Consider the following 23,502-nt stretch of genomic DNA (forward strand, 5'->3'; position numbering starts at 1 on the left):
CAAAACCTTAGTGAAAAAAATGCTGGAGATATCTGATATAAACTTTTGTTCAGATTCAGTTATATTGTGTCCTCAGATCCAGCTGGCACAAATAAGGTAAAGGTTGTGCTTATTGAGTGTTGAAATTTCAATTTGGGTGGCAAAATTGTCACAAAATGCTTCAATGTATCCATTTTATTCCAATTGCCTAAAAGTGCAAGGAAAATGTGTGATAAATCTTTCGTAGTGTCAGTTTGATTTCGTCCTTTCCCCTTGACACAGCATGAAAACGAGCATTTCTGCGCAAACAGATTTCTGCGAGCTTTACAGAAATGAACAGTGCTCACTCAAGTGTAACATTCTGACAAAACTTTTACTTTCATTGGATAGATGAGACCCAAACCCAAGATTATATGTGAAAAAATTACCAACGTGTTGTGTATTTTTTAATTCCCTTGACTTTTTCAAAGTGTAAACTTTTTTTTGATACGCACTGTATATATATATATATATATATATAGGCCTACAGTTAACAACAGAATCATTCATACCCCTACTGAAATGTCAATTTTTCATGTTTTTCTGGAAAATGACATGTGGATACAGAATATTTTGGCCGTAGTTGGATACCTTTACTTGAAAGGGAAAAAACGTATGGGTTTTGTATAACCTCATTTGCATAACAAAGAGCGCACTGCTTATTTGTATTTTGACTAGCTCAAAATTATTCATACCCTTTGTCAATAAAACTGTAAAGGCATTGTTAAATACTGTTTCACGTAAAATGAATCTAAACTACATGATCCTAAATGTTATCAGTGTCTGTGGTAAGGAGCAGAAATTGAGCCCTGAAAAAAATGTACTTCAAAAACATCATTTAGTGCTTCAAAAGAGTGAAAATTGATAAGTGGCCAAAATGGCCCAGAACCACGATACTAATTTTCCCCATAGACTACTGTGTTAGAAAAAATGCGCTGACTGCACCCTCGTCTTGAGGGTTTTCCACAGGATTTCAATGGGTTTCGGGTCTGGGCTTTGGCTTGGCCATATTGTAGCACCTCCATACTGATATCCTTGAACCATTGAACCATTATTTGACTGCCTTTGCGGTATGTTGATGATCGTTGTCCCGTTGGAATGTCCAGTTGGGCTCGAGATGAAGATTTTCTGCAGAATACCTGATGTTGTCTTAAGGAATTTGGATCTATTGCTCCTTTTTCATGATGCCTTCTATTTTTACAAGATTGCCAAGCCCACTTGAGCCCCGAAGTATGATGCTCCCACCACCAAACTTCACGGCTGGCACAGTGTTCATTGGGTTGAATGCCTCGCCTTTCTTGTCCCAAAAAGAAGGAAACATCTCTGTGGCCCAAAAGTTCCATCTTTGTCTCATCTGACCATAAAACCGATGACCAGAAATATTGATCCTCATCTCGGTGCTCGCTGGCATATGCAAGTAGAGCTTTACAATGCTTCTGAGTCAGGAGAGGGGTCTTCCTTGGGTGACAGCTGTGTAGTCCTTTCATTAGGAGTGTGCGGTGTATGGTCTGCAGTGAAACCTAGGTGCCCACCTCACCGAAGTTGTTCTGAAGAGTCTTTACTGTTGTTCTAGGATTGGAAAGGGCCTCACTGCAGACTTTCCTGGCCACAGGAGGAGATATCTTCGACTGCCGTCCACGAGTGTCAACATTTTACACTATTTTAAACTTCTTGTACTTTTGGACAATGGACTGTACAGTGGGTACTGGTACTCTGAAGAGTTTGGAAATGGTTTTATAGCCTTTCCCATCTTTGTGGGCATTCGCAATACTCATGCGGAGGTCGTTGCCGAGTTCCTTAGTTTTCGCCGTGATTATAACAACTGAGGAAGATTCTATAATTGCACTTGATTTTATACTCTAGAACAATGGCATTCCATAAGTCACCTATACAACCTTGGAAATTATTCAGACAGGCCAATACATCTTTGCATGTGAACAAAACAACATGCATAAACATGCAGAAAGTCTGGAGCATGTGCATGTCAGTTTGATATGGCCAAATGTCATGCTTTCACAAAGGGTATGAATAATATTGAGCTAGTCAAAATATAAATAAAGTAATTTCCTTTTTGTCATGCAAATGAGGTTATACAAAACCCATTCAGAACTTTTACCTTTCAAGTTAAGGTATCCAACTATGGTCAAAATATTCTGTGTCTATTTGTAGTTTTCCATAAAAACATGAAATATTGAAATTTCAGTAGGGGTATGAATAATTCTGTTGTTAAGTGTATATATACAGTGCGTCCCAGAAAAAAACGAAACCGAGATTTAGCGACCATTTATCATTACTTAATCATAAATACAATAGACAAATGACCTACCAATTTAAAGCTTAGAATCTCCTCTTTCATCTTATATTACTTAGATTATTTCTCATTCACACATGAGTGAGCAAAGACAATTTGAAGAAAGGATATCAAAAACGTACGTGTTTGGCGGGGGGGGGGGTATCTGGGTTTCTCGGTGTCCCACAGGGTTCTATTCTGGGACCTTTGCTATTTATTATTTTTATCAATGATATAACTTTATCTGTACATTTTTCTTCGGTTCAACTCTATGCGGACGATACTGTCATTTATTTTTCTGATTTTAATGTTAAAAGTGTCGAAAATAAGCTAAATTATGATTTGTCGTTTATTTATAAATGGAAGTGCAATAATAAGTTGACGTTGAATTTTGATAAAACTGTATCTTTACTTATAGGCTCGAGACATTGTTAAGTAAATGTAACGTTTTAAATGTAAATATTAATAACATTGCAATTCAACAGTCTACTAATGTTAAATATCTCGGATTTATAATTGACAATAAACTGAAGTGGGGTGTGCATATTGAAAACCTATGTAGAACGGTCGGTAAGTTAGTCAAATCTTTGGGTAGACTCCGCTATTTTATTAAAGAGACAAATCTAAATTTGATTTACAAAGCCATTATCTTGCCCCTTTTCGACTATGCGGATATTTTAATTGATTCTTCTAATAAAAAAAATTACCAAACAATTGCAAACCCTCCAGAATCGTGCTAGCAGAATAATAATGAAAGTCAACCCATATGATCATATCTCTAATGCACAAATTCATTCAGTTTTAAATTGGTCTTCTCTGGAATCTAGACGTAAGAAAAATCTCAATATATTTGTTTATAAATCAGCCCATAACATGTTGTCTCCAATCATGTCCGATATGTTTCAGCCATCTTCCCATCAATATTCACTACTTAATTGTCATAACTTTACTTTATTACCCAAACCCAAAACAGAATACTCTCATCGCACTATCCAATACAGAGGTGCATCTCAATATAATACTCTTCCCCATCACATCAAATTATTAGAAAATATCGATGCCTTCAAAAAAGGCCTTAAAAACATTTTTCCAGACTTTTTATAAATTTGATTCAGACCCCTCTTTCTTACCTTGTTATCTTGTATATATATGTTGTAAATACTTTTTTTTTCTTACCTTTTCACATTTTGTAAATGTCTTTATCGTAAGTCGATTAGTTTTTCTTTTCCTGTGTTATATTCACATGTATATCTATGTAAGGGACCCCCCTCTGTAAAACAGCGTTGATATGTTATCAACGCTGAGTAGGGCAATCCCTCCGTCTTTTCAATGATCGTTTCTTTGTAACTGTAAATATATATATCGTTGTTGTAATTTTTTAATTGACAAAAAATAAATACAATACAATAGAATACAAAAAGAAAACCACATTTCTGAAAAGTTCAATATCTGTTCTTTAATTTGATACCTAAATTACAAAAAATGGTCAAGAAATAACAAAGTTCTGGTCATTTGAAATTAGGCTTGAATTTCAATAATTTCATAAAATGAAGAGGTTCTCCAGGCTGGCGTTCAAACTTACTCGACACTCCGTTTTGTTGACGATCATCCATGCGTTAAATCTTTTGTTCGCCATGCGATAGCTTCTGTGGGAAACCGGTGAAAACACGTTTATCTCGTGAAATTTTGGAAATACAAGCCTTATTTCAAATGACCAGAACTTTTTTATTTCTTGACCATTTTCTGTAATTGAGGTACCAAATTAAAGAGCAGATATTGAACTTTTCAGAAATATGGTTTTCTTTTTGAAACCCAGATACCCCTCGCCAAATGAGTTTTTGGTATCCTTTCTTCAAACTGTTTTTGCTCACTCATGCGTGAATAAGAAATAACCTAAGTAATATCAGATGAAAGAGGAGATTCTAAGCTTTGAATTGGTAGGCCATTTGTCTATTCTATTTATGATTAAGTTATGATAAATGATCGCTAAATCTCGGTTTCGTTTTTTTCTGGGACGCACTGTATATATACAGTGAGTCTAAGAAAAACTATACAGTTTTGAAATGGCTGCCAAATAAAAAAATATTATTCTTGGGGGGAGGGGAGACCTATTATATTTCGAAAGAAAATAAAGTCAACTCTCAAATGACACCAAAATTTCGGAGAACTATACATGCCTGAGTGAGAATTACCCAGTTAGTACTACCCACAAAGGGTATGAAAGGGTCTGAACATCTGGCTTGGCAAGAATTAGACTTCCAATTTCTTTCTGTTTTTGAGAGGCGTGTCCTTTGGAACTTGCAAAGTTGAGGGTGTTGTGATAAATCATTGATCAATCATGATCAGGTTGTTTGAACAAATTTCATGAATCATTAAATTGAAATTTAATATATGAGTTCACATGGATTGCAATTTTTAGTGCAGCATTTTAACTTTATCATGTGGATCTCAGCAGTGTGTTCATGGGAGTCAGGACAATAGGAGTGAGATAAGTGGGTGAAGTAGATTGATGGGATAAGGGTCAATAGAACATTAAGCCTCCCTCCTACAGCCCCCAGCCCCCCCCCCCCTCCTGTAGAGATCGAGACGGATTGCCAATACAGGTACGCAAGAGGTCCAGAGCGGACTGTCACTTAAATGACAAATTCTGAAGAGTAGGTCTTTAACGTCTACCTATCAATCATTCAATCAACAATTTATCAGGAAATCAACTCAATCAATGTGATCCGGTCAAACATTTAGCTTTCTCAATAAATTATCAATCGAACATTTAACTTTTTTAATGAATTATTTCATAAATCATATCATTTGTTAGTAATCATCCAACAAAATAAAAACCCTGACCCATCAATCATTGGTCACGAGGCAGTAAAGGTTTGAATACGATCCAAGAGAAAGAGAGGGGGATGGAGGGGAGGGTGTATATGTGACTTGTTATCGCCAACGTGGGGGGGGGGGGGGGCGAAAAAAATTCACCCATATTTTCCCCGATTGGCCGCTTAAAGTTGATTTTTATTTTGTTTCTTTGAAGGGGTATGACAGTCGATAATTTTTTCTGGAAATTTCATGTATTTTGTCCAGATAATTGAACATTCTGGGCAATTCTTGTTATCCTGAAAAAGATGCGTATGTAAATGATCGAAAATGGACCTGTTATGAAGACGATACATATTTCAACAATCAAATTCTACAGCGAGCACTTTTTTAATCAAGAAGAGGATAGTATGTAACAAAACAATGCCAGTGAGAAGTGCGATCGGAAAAAAAATAGATTTAGACCTAAAAATTGGTTAATCTATTCATGTTTTTTACTTAATAGGATGGGTAATTGAGTATCCTACATTAATAATGTGAGCGCGAAGTGAGCAGGAAATTTTTGACAGTCCGATCTGAAACTTGATAATCTAAGCATGTTTCAAATAAGAACAAGCTAAGTAAATCAATAAACATGCGTGTATTTTAGATTTATACCTAGTATCTGGGCATTCTAAATATATATTTTTTATCATGAAAACCAAAACAAAACAAAAACGCGAGCTAAAGATATTTTAAATTCCTATCTGAAAAGGGGTAAATTTAAGCACCAATTCAAGCACTGTGTAGGAAAATTTAGAAATGGATATTATGGATCTTAATAAATGATAAAACGAAACGCGAACTGATATGTTTATTTTCATCATTTTGATCTAGGACCGGGACATTCGTTGTTGTCATATGAAAATGATGACTATCATCCAACACGTTGTGCTGCACTCGACCCAGGTGAGGTGAATGGGTACCCGGTAGGATTTATTCCTTGAATGCATGAGCGCAGAAAGGCAGCTCGAGGAAAAGCCGGGGTAATAATAATGATAACAACGCGCCTCGGAATAGAATATTTCTAGATAGATGGCGCTATAAATGCATATCATTATTAATATCCTATTTCTCTTCCAAGACGCGAGATATCTCATTCTGTAAAAAGACATTTTAGTTATTAAGAATTCATGAAAATGTTATCATTTAATTTATCAATCTATAAACCTAACGACAGTCAATTTTCGTTATTTTAAGACCTGAAATGTAGATATTTAAAGCACTTTTGTAGTTATGAACATGCAGGATTCATGCGAGTGCAAATCGCGATGTCATGAAAGTGGATTTTAAGTAGTTTGTTATAGAAGTACTTATTATTATATAATTATAGAGGTACTAGTAAACATTACTCAGCAATCTAAATGCGAGCGTGCAGCGCTGGCTGATATAACAATCAACCGGAAAAGGGAAGTCCTGAGAACTTTATGGAATACACGAGGAGCTAATATGTACTTGACAAATCAAATAATGTTGATTCTCAGACAAAACAGACATTTTACATAGCACTTTTTAAAAATCTGAAATCAAACAAAATAATGAAAGCTCGATGCCGGAGCTGAAATACGTTTAGTATATTAACTTCAAAACTTGATATTTTAAGCTCCATATCATCCTATTGAGCGAGAATGTTATGTATCTCATCAAACATGCAATGCAAGCATGAAGCACGAGCGAAAATCTTATATAGTGACATAAAATAATTTCTAATTTATTATCCAAATGGAATACAAACAAGTTGGTAGCATATATATTTTGGGCTTTAAGTTGTGTTGAGGATGTGTATATTAAAGAATCTGACATCAGGGGCTACTTTGGTACCCTTGGGGCAGCATCATTTCTGACGTCATAAACCACATCATCCTTTTCACATAGGTCAACCTCTTCATAATGACTTATCTCTTATCTAGTGCATGAAATAAAGATATCATGTTTGGTATCAATTCAAAGCTTCTATGGAAAATGGAATGTATATTTATACAAAAATGCCAAGTTCACCTCTAGGTCATTTACGCTCGTGAAAGGTCAAAAGAAGGCAGGGGTTTATCAGTACATAAAAAGTGTAACATTTTTGTATCTTATCAATCCATCTTATTCCAAATAATAATCTACAATTAATGTAACATTTTAAACCATGTCCTCATATGCGGGTTCATTTGTCCCTCTCTCAACTTTCCTTTGTCCCATTCGTCTTCGTTCACACTGCAAAAACTCCGGGTTGATTTAACACCAGCCCGGAGTCTATACAGCGCGTATAAATGCCTCTGGCCGTCTCAAATGTATCATGCAGTTCAATATAGCTGCAGTGCTGACATTGAAAACTACTCTAACTCGCACAAGATGTTCAGTGATACATGGTTACTTTTATGTCCACTTTTTATGAACTAGACCAATAAACTTACAGAGATATGATGGTTATTCAACAAAAAACCCAACATGACCAAAGTTCATTGACCTTACATGACCTTTGACCTTGATCCGATGTGACCTGAAACTCGCACAGGATGTTCAGTGGTACTTGATTACACTTTTGTACAAGTTTCATGAATCAGATCCATAAACTTTCAAAGTTATGATGGTAATTCAACAGATACACCCAATTCGGCCAAAGTTTACTGACCTTTGACCTTGGTCATGTGACCTGAAATGCGTACAGGATGTTCAGTGATACTTGATTACTCTAATGTCCAAGTTTAACGAACCAATAAACTTTCAAAGTTATGATGGTAATTCAGTTCAGTTTGGTTTATTTCATTTCAACTCAAATCAATTTTAACAGCAAAAGAAATCATTACAAAGATATAAATGAATATGCAAGTATATACAGTATGACAATGTAGCATATATAAGTAAATATATACAATAGACACGAAACAATATAATCATAATAATAATGATATTTACGATGAACTAGATAATCTGCAGACTATTCATGTTAAAGAGTTTTGCATATGATTTATTTTATTCATCTTTACTATTTAAATAAATGTTGAGGAAATGGAGGGATCCACTAAAAAGCAGGGCTTGTTGAGTGTGGATTCCTCAAAGAATAAGTTAAAAGACACGTTTGTAGGTATAAGTATAAATGCAAGAACGAGAAAAAAAAATCGTAAGAAAGCTATTGTGATGGATGGAGTACGGAAATGATGGATGAAAGTGAAAAGATAGATAACCGAGAAGAAAGACTGGTGCACCTGTGTGGATGAAAGAGAATGAAGGGGGGGGGGAAATGAGGGTGATGGGAGATGAAAGGGAAGGACATAGAGGAAAGAAGAGAGAGAGAAAGAGAGAAGTTGGGTCCTGAGCGCTCAATTTGGACTTACTCTATAAGATTCGAGAATGTGCTTTTTTAGCTTGATTTTAAAACAGTTCAGACTAACGGAGTTAATGATGTCGTGACTGAGTGTATTCCAGTATTTAGGACCGTAAAAGGAAATTGTTTTTTGTGCGAGTTGAGTGCGGGTACGGGGAAGGTGAAAACGGAGTGATTGTCTTGTTGGGTAATTGTGAATGGCGTTATTTTTTGTAAACATGTTAATTAATATGTTTGGGAGTTCGTTTGAATTCAATTTGTACATAAATTGCCCTGTTTGAAAAAGAAATAGATCTGGAAGTTTTAAAATATTGGACTTGTAAAATAAATTGTTAGTATGAGAACGATGAGGAGCATTATGTATAATTCTTATAATGTTCTTTTGTAAGATGAGAATTTTGTCTGTAAGATATTTGTTGGCGTTACCCCATGTCATTATTCCATAATTCAGATAGGGAAGTATTAGGGAGGAATATAGTGTAAAAAGTGTTGATTTTGGAAAAAAGTGTCTTATTTTATTCATTATACCAATGTTCCTTGATATAGTTTTGGATATATTTTGAATATGAATGTTCCATTTCAATTTATCGTCTATCATGAGGCCTAAAAATTTAGTAGAAGAAACCCTATTTAGAGCAGTATCGTCCAAAAGGATGTCTCCAAGTAGATTTTGCAAAGTGTTACTAAATAACATAAAGTTTGTCTTCAGGATGTTAAGGGATAATTTGTTTGCTTTAACCCATTCAACTACATGTCTCAGTTCACGATTTATAGTAGACAATAGTGTATTTTGGTTCGCATGGGAATAAAATAAGGTCGAATCGTCTGCAAATAAAATGAAAGATAGAACATCTGAGGATTTATAAAAGTCATTTATGTATATTATAAATAACAAGGGACCTAGTATACTACCCTGTGGAACTCCACAATTTATTGGTCGCAATGCAGAACTGTGATTATCTATTTGTACAAATTGTTTTCTATTCGATAAATAATTCCTGAACCATTCCAAGGCTTTCCCTCTAACACCATAGTGTGACAACTTTACTAATAGGATATCATGGTTAATTGTATCGAAAGCCTTGGAAAAGTCCAGGAATATTGCAATTGTATGTAAATGTTGATCAACGGCATGTGATAATGTATCGATGCATTTCAATACCGCTTGAGTTGTATTGTGATTTGCTCGAAAGCCAAACTGTGATTCGCAAAAAATATTATGTTTGTTTAAGAAGTCTGTTACTCTAATAAATACGATCCTTTCCAAAACTTTGGATAAGGATGGTAACAGTGATATTGGTCTGTAGTTTTTTGTTTCAGATGTGTCTCCTTTTTTGAATATCGGGATTACTTTCGCAATTTTAATGTTATTTGGTACAATGCCACTAGTGAGTGATAGGTTAAAAATGTGGGCCAGCGGAGTCGCTATTGTTAAGATTATGGATTTGAGGAGACAGTTATCAATTTCGTCGTGTCCTGAGCTTTTCTTTCCTTCTAACCTATTCACTATACCGATAATTTCCTCACGGTCAGTAGGGACAAAAAACAAAGAAGATTGGTTATTATTCCCCAGATAATTATCAAATTTACTGCCAGTTGTCGGAATATTTTCAGCAAGTTTTTCTCCAATTTGAGAGAAGTACGAGTTAAAAATCTCAGCTATCGCTTGAGGTTCTTCAATAAGATCGTTAGTCTCTGATTTAATTTTGATAATATTTTGCGTTTTACTGTTTCTGTTTAATGTTCTGTTAATTATTTTCCACGTGTTTCTCATGTTATTTTTATTAAGCTCAAATTGCATTGCATAATAATGTTTTTTCGCTTGTCGTAGTAAATTGGTCAAAATATTTTTATATCGAGTGTATTTTTCACGAGTCTTATTATTTGGATTAGTTTTGTATTTATAAAACAGATTATTTTTCCGGTTTATCGATCTTAAGATAGATTTAGTCACCCATGGAGATCTAGGGTATTTTTTATAGTTATTCACTCGTTCTCTAAATGGTATACAAATATCAAATTTATCCTTTAAAATATCAATAAAATTATTGTAAGCCTCATTCACGTCTTCAGAATCATAAATTTGTTGCCAGTTAACTGTACTTAAATTTTCATTCAGGCGCTCTAAATTTCTGGCATTTAAACATCGAGTTTTTATTTTAGAATTACGACTTTCATCTCGTGTGTTTAAAAGAGTAGTTCTACAGAAAATAGGGTAATGGTCAGATATATCAGAAATAACGATTCCTGATTCTAAAGGCATATCTTGCATATTAGTAAAAATGTTATCAATTAATGTGGAAGATCGATCTGTTACTCTCGTAGGTTTAGTTATGGTAGGTAATTCAGCAGATACCCCCGATTCGGCCAAAGTTCATTGACCCTAAATGACCTTTGACCTTAATCATGAGACCTGAAACTTGCACAAAATGTTCAGTGATGTTTGATTACTATTATGTCCAAGTTTCATGAATCAGATCCATAAACTTTCAAAGTTATGATGGGAATTCAATAGATACCCCCAATTCGGCCAAGGTTCATTGACCCTAAATGACCTTTGACCTTGGTCATGTGACGTGAAACTCATGCAGGATGTTCAGTGATATTTGATTAACGTTATGTCCAAGTTTCATGAACTAGGTTCATACATTTTTTAAGTAATGATGACATTTCAAGAACTTAACCTCAGGTTAAGATTTTGATGTTGATTCCTCCAACATGGTCTAAGTTCATTGACCCTTAATGACCTTTGACCTTGGTCATGTGACATGAAACTCTAATAGGATGTTCAGTAATACTTGATTAACCTTATGGCCAAGTTTCATGAACTAGGTCCATATACTTTCTAAGTCATGATGTCATTTCAAAAACTTAACCTCAGGTTAAGATTTGATATTGACGCCGCCACCGGAAAAGCGGCGCCTATATAGTCTCACTCTACTATGCAGGCGAGACAAAAATGGGACAGATTTGAAAAGTCTATAATTTTTTTGTTTCAAATCATTATCTCTATATTTTGGTGTCAATAGGTGCGCTGAAGTCTTTTCCTTTAAAATTCCATTAAATAATTTAGTTTCGTTCATGCTTGAGCGAACACGGAATGTTTCTGTCTGGGGCTAAAAAGGAGACTTGCGCCAAAATGGCATGAAATTATAAATATGATCGTCAGACTTCTTTCTCTAAACCTTTTCATTATCTTTGCCATAATTTTCGAATTATGCGGTCAAAATTTATTTCCAAACCTACTTATTTGCTTAAATAGTTCTGTTGTTGTTCCATTTTAAAATGTGTTTTGTTTTTTTTTAGCTTTGAATATTCCTTCTTTAGGTCTTTAGGCAAGAACAATCTTTTTAAAACCGAATTATGGGAGAGCGTGTTTTTGTTTTCTTCAATTCCTTTCATTGTGTGCTACAAAGGTTACGGTGTCTTTGAACAGTGGCATACTGATGGGTAGGGGCTCGGGGTGCCCCCCCCCCCCCCCACAAAAAAATCATGACCAAGAAAAAAAGTGGAAAGGAAAATAGCAGAAAATATAGAAAGTGAAATGTGATATCATTTTCTGAATATTATGTCTAAATCACAAAATTTGATATTTAAATAAAAAAGTGGAAATTTTTGCTTGCTCGCTTCATAACTTTTCAGTACATTTTACAAGATCTGCCATATCTTGCTCCTTCAAAATTGACTCAATACACCATTGCCATTGAAAGGCATGAATCCTTTCCCGTTTGTCCTGACAAGCACATAATTAAACTTGGTGAAAGAGTTAATAACCCCTTGAAAATAGCGCATACATTCGTAATTCCGAAGCTTCGTTATCTCGAAGGTTCGGTTATTCCGAAGGTTCGTTAATCCGAAAACGAAACAAGGATCGTAATTCCGAAGGTTCGATAGTCCGAAAAAGGAAATGAGGTTCGTAATTCCGAAGGTTCGTTAATCCGAAAACGAAATAAGCCCCTTTTCCATCTTATTACAGTGTGATAACGTTTAACCTTTTAATGAATATATTTCAGACTAAAACCGAATGGCAAATTGAAAGTGGTTCACCAATGCTGATTGTGTCGGCTAACAAACGCGCGGTCGCCCAAAAACGCTCAGACCGGACCCGATATCACTAACGCGCGTGAACTTACTCGAGCAACATATGGAATCTGAAAATGACTGCATGTAAAACAGAAAAGAATAAAGGGTTGAAGAGGCTTGAGTAGTTGGATTATTGGATAAATGAGAAGATGCTAGCTTGAGTCGGTGAATGGAGTGCAGAGCAGGAGTACTTATCTATCAAATACTCATTCCTCTTCTACCTTTTCTATGTCTTTTTCAGGACTACGCGCATTAACTACTCGACTATCAACTGCACTTCCTCCCCTATCAATTTCACTTCTTCCTCTATCCACTTTTTCGAAAACTCCATTTGGTGTTCCGACAACCATATTCGCTATTGGAATGTAATTGTTTTCTTCTAATAATGTTACATAATGTACATTATGAACTGCGGAAGTTTGTTAAAGGGATGGTCCGGGCTGAAAGTATTTATTATAGTTTAATAAATAGAGTAGAATTCACTAAGCAAAATGTTGAAAATTTCATCAAAATCGGATAACAAATAACAAATTTATTGAATTTAAACGTTTAGCAATATTTTGTGAAAACAGTCGTCATGAATATTCATTAGGTGGGCTGATGATGTCACATCTCCACTTGTTCTTTTGTATTTTATTGTATGAAAATAGGTTCATTCAATTTTTTTCCTCCAAGAACTAGCAAAATTGGATTGACATCCGATTTAAAGCATTAGATATTTATTGCTGCAACTTATTTCATTTTAAGAGAGACATATTATTCACACAAGTATGAAATAATGAAAAAATATGATTTTATGTAATAACATAAGAAAACAGAAAGGGAAATGTGACATCATCAGCCCACCTAAAGAATATTCATGAAGACTGTTTTCACAAAATATTGCTAAATTTTAAACGTCAATAACTGTATTATTTGTTATCCGATTTTGATGAAATTTTCGGCATTTTGCTTAGTGAATTCTACTCTATGTTAAGACATAAATATTTTCAGCCCGGACCATTCCTTTTTCATGATTATTTACAAATGAATATTTCCTGGAATTTGATAATCATCATTTCCTAGTTATGGTCACATTTTCCCCAGAAAATATGTAAAGAAAAAAAAGAAGATTTTGAAGGGGTCATCTAAAAGTGCTTCCCAGCCATACAAAACATGCAAAAGGAAACACATAAATCGAGTAATGAATGTTTTAAACTTTAATGATTTTCAGAAAAGTTTTAAATTGTTAGAGAATTAAGCTTGACATATTACTTTTTCCTTCATTTACAAAATATGAAATGTATTGCCCATGCATGGATAATCAGGGACTATCTCCAATGCTGATGTTAGAAGTGATTTGCATAGAATGGGTATTTAAGTGCTTATCGACGTCTGCCACGTCAAAACAGTATGACATTTTGAAATTGAAAAGACATTCATTAGAATTTATTTTGTTTCTGATGTTGCACTTCTTTTGCTTAATACACTCCTTGTTCTGACAGGAATTACTTAAATCTTATGATTGTGCTCTCTCGCGTCGTCCGTGTATGTAAATGTACTTATAAATATTACTAAAAAGTTATTGCATGAAAAATGTAATTTCTGGTATTTTGAGTCAATATAGGAAATTTAATTGATCAGACACAAAAAACACATTCCGAAGCGATCGTTTTGCGCGTAGATTTCATAGGTTCTCATAGATTGTGAATATAGTCTTTCGAAGTGAATTCTAGTCTTTTGTAGTGAATTCTATGTTTGAATTTCAAGAAATTTATTTTTGAATTCTCTTAGAAACGCAACTTGTATACTCCATTTTTACACAAAGTCCTTACCGTGGGGGGGTCCACTCCCACACCCTCTCCCGCTCGATCGCTTCGTTATCTCACGCTGTCAAAAATATTGTGCCCCCTTCGGAATTTTGCCCCCCCCCCACAAAAAAAAAAAAAAAAAAAAAAACTGAAAGTGTTCCGGCGCGCCTGGCTAGGGGACCGTTTCATTAACATTTTTGTCCGACAAGTTGTCAGATCTGACATCTTTCCTTGATTCTGATTGGCTGAGAGGCACTGTTACTCCCGGCTGTTACTATAGTAACTGTGGCTGCCTCACTTAACACGAGATGCTAAGTGAGGAGTTTCGGTCGAGTTCGAAGGGGGGTTCGAAGAACAATGCGCTCCAAAAGAAACTTATTCCGAACAGAGAGAATTACTGATGACGATTCGAATTTAATTGCAAATCTCTCATGTAACATCAAGTAAAGTAGATACAGATGTAGTATGTAGTTACTGATGTAGGTAGTAGGTAGTAGGTAGTAGGTAGTAGGTAGATAGAATACAATTGGAGGCTTTGAACTGTTGAAACTGAATCGAAGGTATCGATAGATCGAACTTAATATTTGAGGTGTCTAAATATGATGTTAACTCGCTGGCTTTCCGAAATGTAATGACTTGGCTTTCTCAAAAAGCTAAAAACCCAAGCCAAGCTCTACCAGTACAAGTTGAAACTATAGAAAAGGGGGGCTGCACAAACTGAAAGGGGGTCATTGTTCTACAATTACTGTGGCCAAGTTTGTGTACTAAGGGTCTGAAGGTCCAGACAATTGCTCCTCTGGGAATGAATAGAACCTTCACAGAGAACATAGTTCTCTTTAATCAGAGTGTCTAGTTCTTATAACATTGAAATATGTACAAGTATATATCTACTACATGTAAGCATACTGAATACTATATGAAAAGCTTTATGTACAAGAAAATATTATATATGCCTACTAGATATATATTCCAATTAGACTAATTTCAATATCTAAACATGATCAAAATCTGTAGACTGAAAGCAAGTTATAAGATATCATTATGGACAAACACTAAATTAATATCATTTTAAGAATGAAAAACTTAATTAATCAAAAACATGTAAATATAAAATTATAAACCTTCACTGCATACTGCTGCAGTGACATGGCTCCTTTAACTGCTTAATTATAGCAGTTACCAATCCAAAGCTAAACGAAAACGACTTTACATAAATTTTGAAACAAATTTTGTCACGAGTATCAAAATAAAACAGCTGGCGCTTTTAACACAAAAAGCAACGATACAATAGTTAGAATCAACTGACTTGAGCGAAAATATGAAAGTAGATTATGAGAGAAATAGAAAGGAGATAAAAGGTTACAGTAGTTGAGAACAAGAAAAGTAGAAATACAGAAACAAAGAATGAAGTGAAAGTCTACTCGAGCGAACTATCAAGAGAAGAGTGGAAAAAGAAATCGCAAAGAGGAAAGACAAGAACAAAAGGTGGAAAACAAAGGCAAATAATTAAATCAAATGAAATGTTCATTGTGTTGTGCTGGCTCCTTGATGGGGAATCCCTTGGTCTTCTGTGTCACTAGCTTCCGAGGTCTCTTCTGGAGACAAGAGAAGTACCAATTTGTGTACAGGTCTTTCCAGCATGGTGGGTTGTTTCTTACGCTTGCCCTGGCTATCTAACGATGAATCGGCCATGACGAGTTGGACCTTGCGCACAAGCCCATCGTTGCTAGGATACACTTTCGACACTCTTCCAAGGGGCCACTGAGCACGGTTATCATCTGCTTCTTTGGAGATGACGATATCGCCGACTTTAAGACTTTTCGTTGGACGAGCCCACTTCTTTCGAGTTTGCAGGTCGGTTAGATATTCTTTCCTCCACCTCGTCCAGAACTCGTTGGTAAGATGTTGGACTCTACGCCACCATTTTCTAGCATACATGTCTGCTTTCTGGAACTTGCCTGGCGGTGGGAGGACTACCTTGGCCTTCATAGTCAGGAGATGGTTAGGTGTCAATGGTTCTGGAGCATCAGACGAGCTCAGGTTCTGTGTTGTAAGAGGCCTTGAGTTGACGATCGACTCTGCTTCAGAAAGAAATGTTCTAAATGCCTCATCATCTAGTTGTTTTCCCGCAGACATCATTAGGGGTTCTAGAGCACGACGAACTGTCTGAATCTGGCGCTCCCATACTCCGCCCATGTGTGATGCATGAGGTGGATTCATTACGAAGGGAATCCAGTCAGTGTTATTTTCAACAAGATACTGCTGGATCTTGTCTTGGTCCATCTGTTTCAAGGCGTCTAGGAGCTCATTCCTAGCACCAACGAAAGCAGTTCCTCTGTCAGAACGAATTTGTCGGACTGGTCCACGGCGATTAACAAATCTTCGAAGACAGTTGATGAAGGAACTGGTGTCGAGACTGTTGGCTGATTCCAGATGAACAGCTCTGGATGCCATGCAGGTGAACAGTGCTACATATCGCTTCACTGTGCTTCGTTTCTCGGTAATCGAGAACGGCCCAAAGTAGTCGACAGCACAGTAAGAGAATGGAGGAGCCTGTTCCAGTCTGTCTGTCGGGAGGTCTGCCATCTTCTGCTTCTCCAGAGGTCCACGAAGTCGCTTGCAGGTCACACACTTGGTGATGATGGCTGAGACAGCTGATGAACCACCTATCACCCAGTAACCAGCTTGACGAAGCTGATTGTGAGTCGATCCTCTGCCCATATGATTCACTTCTTCATGGTGATGCCGAATTAGAAGTGCTGTTAGATGAGCATCTCTGGGGACAATGACCGGGTGTTTCACATCGTCTGGGATATTTGCCCTCTGAATTCGACCTCCGACTCTTATTAGACCTTTGCTATCCAGAAATGGGTCTAATCGATACAATGAGCTTGTTGGCTTTATGTCATCATTTCTTCGTTTTGCAATCTGTCGATTGTTGTCATCTGACACATCCAGGTTGGTGAGTACTTCTCGTTCACAATGAAGGTGCCTTTTCTGGATTAAGCCGAGAATTTCTAACTCTGCTTCCTGGAGGTCAGCAACGCTCAGAGATATTCTAGGTATTGGTCTCTTCAAAGATGGCGATTTTTTGAGCTTGATCTCTCTCATCTTTAGACGCTGCTTGAGTCTTACGCACAAGGCTATTACTCTCTTGGCTTGGTTCCAGCTAGAGAGATGCGATAACCTGCTGGTGTCGAAGGTGTTGTGAATTTCAACTCTAGATGACAGCGTTGTTGATTTCTTCACCTCTGGGTCGGTTTCCTCCACTTTAATTCGAATGGGTTCAGGAGGATGAAACAGTCCTTTCTCATGCAGGAAGCCTGGACCTGCTTGCCAAGTGCTGCTCACCAACAACTCTTTTGCCGTGAGTCCTCGAGAAGCATCATCTGCTGGATTGGTTGAAGTGTCTACATAGTACCGAGACGCAGGGTCAGATACGTTGCGTATTTGTTGCACTCGATTGGCTACATAGACATGAAACCTTCTGGACTCGTTGCTGATGTACCCCAACACGATTTTGCTGTCTGTCCAGAAGTATTCACGAATCTCATGATATGTCAGTTCTTTACGAAGAAATGCACTCATCTTGGCTGAGATAACAGCAGCAGCTAATTCAAGTCTTGGAATGGTTTGGTGCTTGAGAGGGGTCACTCTAGACTTAGCGATGACAAGAGAACACGATACTTCACCCTCTTCATTCACAAGTCGAAGGTATGAGCACTGACCATAACCATTTTGACTGGCGTCGGAGAAATGGTGTAATTCAGCATGCTTGACTGAACCGAAGTTCTGGGGCTTGTAGCAGCGTGGAATCTTTAAGTTTTCCAGTTCGCTTATCTCCATTCTCCATTTCTCCCACTGTGGTCTGATGTCTTCTGGAATTGGGCTATCCCAGTCGATTTTGCTTCGGCATAAACTCTGCAAGATCTGCTTGCCATGTAGAGTCACTGGACTAGCGAAGCCATTAGGGTCATATATAGAGCAGACAGTTGACAAGACACCTCTCCTGGTAAGGGGTCGATCATTGAGCTCGATGCGAAATTGGAGACTGTCCCAGGACCAAAATCCAGTTGAAACCAATTAGAACAAAACCAATTGAAACCAGTTGGCCAACTGGTTTCAATAGGGAAATTGGAACAACTGGTTCCAATTGAAAACCAGTTGCCAACTGGTTCCAGTTAAAACCAATTGGGCAACTGGAACCAGTTGGCTATTGGTTTTCAGTTGGTTCCAGTTGTTCCAATTTCCCTATTAAAACCAGTTGAATCCAATTGGAGGCAACTGGTTTCAATTGGTTCCAGTTGAAACCAGTTGGAGGCAACTGGTTTTCAACTGGAACCAGTTGAAACCAACTGGTTTCCAACTGGATCCAATTGAAACTTCCAGTTGGAATGAACTTAATTAGTTACAAATTAATTAGCATTTGCACTAACTATTGCTCATGCCAACACAGAAGCAGTGTTATTTGTCTATATTAATACCAATGTAAAGGGCATTGATAAAATACAGACTTTCATATGTATATATTCATATTGGAGTTCTTCAAATATATGTATTTTCATTTGATGTAATTTGGTAACAGTTAGTGGTGTACTAATTATCTTTCAATCTGTTTTAATTATAATCTATAACATTTATGAACATGGTTTTCACTGCTAAGTATTGGAAACACTTATCTGAAAAAAGTGTGGAACGTCAAATCGAAAAAAATAAATAGATACATTGTAAATTATAATGAATCTCATAAAACATTAATCTGTGCACACTGGCAGAAAATATGCAAATTAACTGGTTTCAATTGGATCCAGTTGGGTAACTGGAAAATTTCCAATTGGAAACCAATTGGAAATCATTTCCAGTTACCCAACTGGTTCCAGTTTTATTTCCAGTTACCCAACTGATTCCAATTAGAATTCAGTTACCCATCTTTCCAGTTAGAAGTCATCTCCAGTTACCCAATTGGTTCCATTTAGGATTTCCAGTTACCCAACTGAGTTAGAAATCATTTCCAGTTACCCAAATGGTTCCAGTTAGGATTTCGAGTTGCCAACTGGTTCCAGTTAGGATTTCCAGTTACCCAACTGGTTCCAGTTGCCCAACTGGTTCCAGTTAGAAATCATTTCCAGTTGGAAGTCATTTCCAGTTACCCAACTGGTTCCAGTTAGGATTTCCAGTTGCCCAACTGGTTTCAATTGGTTTCAACTGGAAATTGTTCAATTCCAGTTAAAACCAATTGAAACCAATTGAAACCAGTTGGAAATCCAACTGGTTTCAATTGGATTTTGGTCCTGGGGTCGCTCTCAACACACCAGACTACACCAAGAGCACGCTCCAGAGGTAGAGGATCGATATCGAGGTTCAGATCAGCCAAGCCCTTGGACATGTCGTCTGTTGTGAATTTTTCCAGAACTTCCTTCTTGTTCGACATAATTTTGTGAAGTCGAAGCCCTGCTTTTTCACAGATCCCTTGTGCTGACTTCAGAAGTGCAACAGCTTCTTCCGATGTCGATACCGACTTCAGTCCATCGTCTACGTAGAACTCCTTACGAATGTAGTTGGCAGCTTCACTCCCAAATTCCTCTTCACCGTCATCTGCTGCCCTCTTGAGACCAAAGTTGGCACAGCCTGGTGAGCTTGTCGCTCCGAAGAGATGCACCTTCATCCGATATTCGATCACGTTGGAATTTGGATTGCCGTCTTCCCACCAGAGAAAGCGAAGAAGATCTCGATGCTTCTCAGTAACGTAGAATTGGTGGAACATGCTTTTGATGTCGGCCATGAAAGCGACATCATCTTGCCTGAAGCGACATAGGACGCCGAGAAGTCCATTAGTAAGGTCCGGGCCTTGAAGAAGATGGTCATTGAGGGAGATGCCATTACATTTTGCCGAGCAATCGAAAACGACACGAATCTTGCCCGGTTTTCGAGGATGGTACACTCCTGTGTGGGGAACATAGTTGACCATCCCTTCCACACTGTGAACTGGTGCCTTCTCTGCGCAGGTCTTGATAACTTCATCCATGAAGGCTCGATAGTCGTTCAGGAACTGAGGCTTTTTCTTGAAACGAGCTGTGAGCTGTCTCCATCGTTTTTCAGCTACTTGTCGGTTTGATGGAAGGCTTACATTATCTGTCTTTAGTGGAAGTGGCATTTCATAATGCCCATCCTGTCTCTTCACTATTCCCTCCTCAAGGAGATGAAGGAATCTATGGTCTTCAATTGACATTGGTTCTTTCGAGTTGTCATGTTTGAAGTCAGTCTCCAGAGCTTTAATCACCTTGTCTTCGATGAGAAGTTCCTTGGCCTTGGTTGGGAATGCGAGGTTCTGGTACAATTCAGCAGCTATTTTGTGACAGCTAGCTGAACTTGATTCGATTGGATCCTTGCAGATTCTTCCGACGACTCCCCAACCAAGTAGAGATTTCTGCCCATAAGGTTCCGCTTCTCCTCCAGCGATGATTTCTCGAGGTCGAATTGCACTTGGGCAGTCTGTTCCGATGAGAAGAGAAACTTCGACAGTCTGGTCATATGGCATCATCTCTTCTGCCACGCGGATGAGGTGAGGCCATCTTTCCGCGATCTGAGTCTTTGGAATTTGAGACCTTGTGGCAGGAATGTCATCCCTGGTAAAGGCAGTGGGTAGGCGAACGATGTTTTGCCTTTTGTGGTCTTGCAACTCCAAGTCCTGCACCTTGAAAGTATCAATCATCGAAGTATCATGCAGCGTAGTCAGCTTTAGGTTGGTTTTATGGCCTTGGAGGTTTAGCTTATTGTAGAGTTTGTGTGATATAAAGCTGACATTAGATTGTTCGTCCAATATCGCATACTCTAAGAATGATTTGGATGGGTTATTGACACTCCTCACCCACACAGGAACAATCATCGAGTGGTCTTTTCCTTGAACTTCTTGGAGACTACAGACCGAGGTGCAGTTTGCGGTTGCTTCTTCCTGCTTGACTGGCTGTTTCTGCCACGAGTGGAAGCAGGATAGATGCCTTCCTTCGCAAACAGTACACGACCGCCTGGCTTTACACTGCTTGCTCCGGTGGTTGCTGTGCAGCCCGCATCCAAAACACAACTTCTTCTCGAAGAAGAATGCCCGTCGCTCTTCGAGGGTGATATTTTTAAACTTGGAACATTCTTCGATGAGATGATTATCTTGACAATATGGACAGGTCTTGTCCTTGGATGGCTTGCCTGAAGGTTTGAAAGGTTTCCCTTCAGTAGCAAAAGTTCGAGCATGCTTTCCACTTGGCTTCGGGTTGACTGGCTTTATCTGCTCCCGCACAGAAGCACTGAGCTCTGGGATATTGGCTTTGTCCGCCGCTCTCCTCACAAAATCAGCGAAGGCGATGAAAGGAGGGTATTCCTGTCTCCCGTGTTTTTCCTTGTAGCGATCGATTTCATCCCTCCACTTGCTTTCGAGGTATGAGGGGAGCTTTTCGACGAGTTTTGAATTTTCTTGAGGAAAATCCAATATCCCCAGGCTCTTTATTGACTTCTTTGCAGCAACGACCTTTGCCAAGCAGTCTGAGAAATCTTGAAGTCCGGTTGCGTCACGGCTGTTGATGCGTCCCCACGAATTTAGCTTAGAAGTGAAGGCTGAGCTTACAACCGTCGGGTCGCCGTATCGTCTAGATAGAGTCTCTCGAGCTTGTTCATACGCATCCGGGGAGCCAATCAAAACAAAGTGCTGCACAATTTCTTTCGGCTTCCCAGCGACACAGCTGTGAAGCAAATTCAATTTGGCTCCATCATCAAGTGGTTTCATATGTACGGTTGAGTCGAACGAATTTTTCCACAGAGGGTAGCTAAGTGGGTCTCCAGAAAACAAAGGAACATCGACTTTTGGTAACTGGGCTTGAATCAACATATGACGATTTAACACACCTTGTTCAAGAGATGACTGTGCGAGTTTTTCAAGTGAGGAGACGATCTTGTGAATATCGTCAGATGAATTACTCACGGTTGTGGACGACTGTCCCAATTCTAGGTGTGTAACGACTGGAGTTTCCTCCTCTCCCTGGCGATTAAGAAAACGTGAAATCCTTTCTGCTTCGTTTTCCTCTTTTATGTCTTTGAGATCGTGGTTGTCTTCGGGTCCATGAGAAAACTCAGACTCGGCGCTCTCCTCCAGAACAGCTTGTTCGGCTTGAAGACAAGCTAGCTTTCTTTGTGTCCTTAAATTTCGAAGTGTCAACTCCAGCTTAGCCTCTTCTTCATCGAATGCCGAACTTGCTTTAATGGCAGCTTCCTGGCGACGTAGAATAAGGTGATCACTCCTACTGCTTGCTCGAGAAGATCTACTTGTTCTGCTCCGCGCTGACTTGTGACTGACAACACTCACAGCATCTGTTTGATTCTCCATAGCGAAATCACGAAATCCAGTTTCATCAACGAATTATCAGTCCCTTGTATTCTATTGTGGCTGCCTCACTTAACACGAGATGCTAAGTGAGGAGTTTCGGTCGAGTTCGAAGGGGGGTTCGAAGAACAATGCGCTCCAAAAGAAACTTATTCCGAACAGAGAGAATTACTGATGACGATTCGAATTTAATTGCAAATCTCTCATGTAACATCAAGTAAAGTAGATACAGATGTAGTATGTAGTTACTGATGTAGGTAGTAGGTAGTAGGTAGATAGAATACAATTGGAGGCTTTGAACTGTTGAAACTGAATCGAAGGTATCGATAGATCGAACTTAATATTTGAGGTGTCTAAATATGATGTTAACTCGCTGGCTTTCCGAAATGTAATGACTTGGCTTTCTCAAAAAGCTAAAAACCCAAGCCAAGCTCTACCAGTACAAGTTGAAACTATAGAAAAGGGGGGCTGCACAAACTGAAAGGGGGTCATTGTTCTACAATTACTGTGGCCAAGTTTGTGTACTAAGGGTCTGAAGGTCCAGACAATTGCTCCTCTGGGAATGAATAGAACCTTCACAGAGAACATAGTTCTCTTTAATCAGAGTGTCTAGTTCTTATAACATTGAAATATGTACAAGTATATATCTACTACATGTAAGCATACTGAATACTATATGAAAAGCTTTATGTACAAGAAAATATTATATATGCCTACTAGATATATATTCCAATTAGACTAATTTCAATATCTAAACATGATCAAAATCTGTAGACTGAAAGCAAGT

The 23,502-nt window shown here is 37.9% G+C and overlaps 1 protein-coding gene across 1 annotated transcript; it reads right to left on the minus strand.

Moving 5' to 3' along the window:
* Positions 1 to 14,945: 14,945 nt before the first annotated feature.
* LOC121410188 lies at positions 14,946 to 22,986 on the minus strand. The gene is made up of 2 exons (XM_041602100.1): positions 19,644 to 22,986; positions 14,946 to 18,400 (listed from the first exon to the last, which is right to left on the minus strand). Exons 1-2 carry the CDS (start codon positions 22,716 to 22,718, stop codon positions 15,872 to 15,874), a joined length of 5,604 nt encoding a protein of 1,867 aa, XP_041458034.1. The 5' UTR covers positions 22,719 to 22,986; the 3' UTR covers positions 14,946 to 15,871.
* Positions 22,987 to 23,502: the final 516 nt, after the last annotated feature.

Source organism: Lytechinus variegatus, chromosome 3 (genome assembly GCF_018143015.1).
Source record: "Lytechinus variegatus isolate NC3 chromosome 3, Lvar_3.0, whole genome shotgun sequence".
NCBI classification, from domain to species: domain Eukaryota; kingdom Metazoa; phylum Echinodermata; class Echinoidea; order Temnopleuroida; family Toxopneustidae; genus Lytechinus; species Lytechinus variegatus.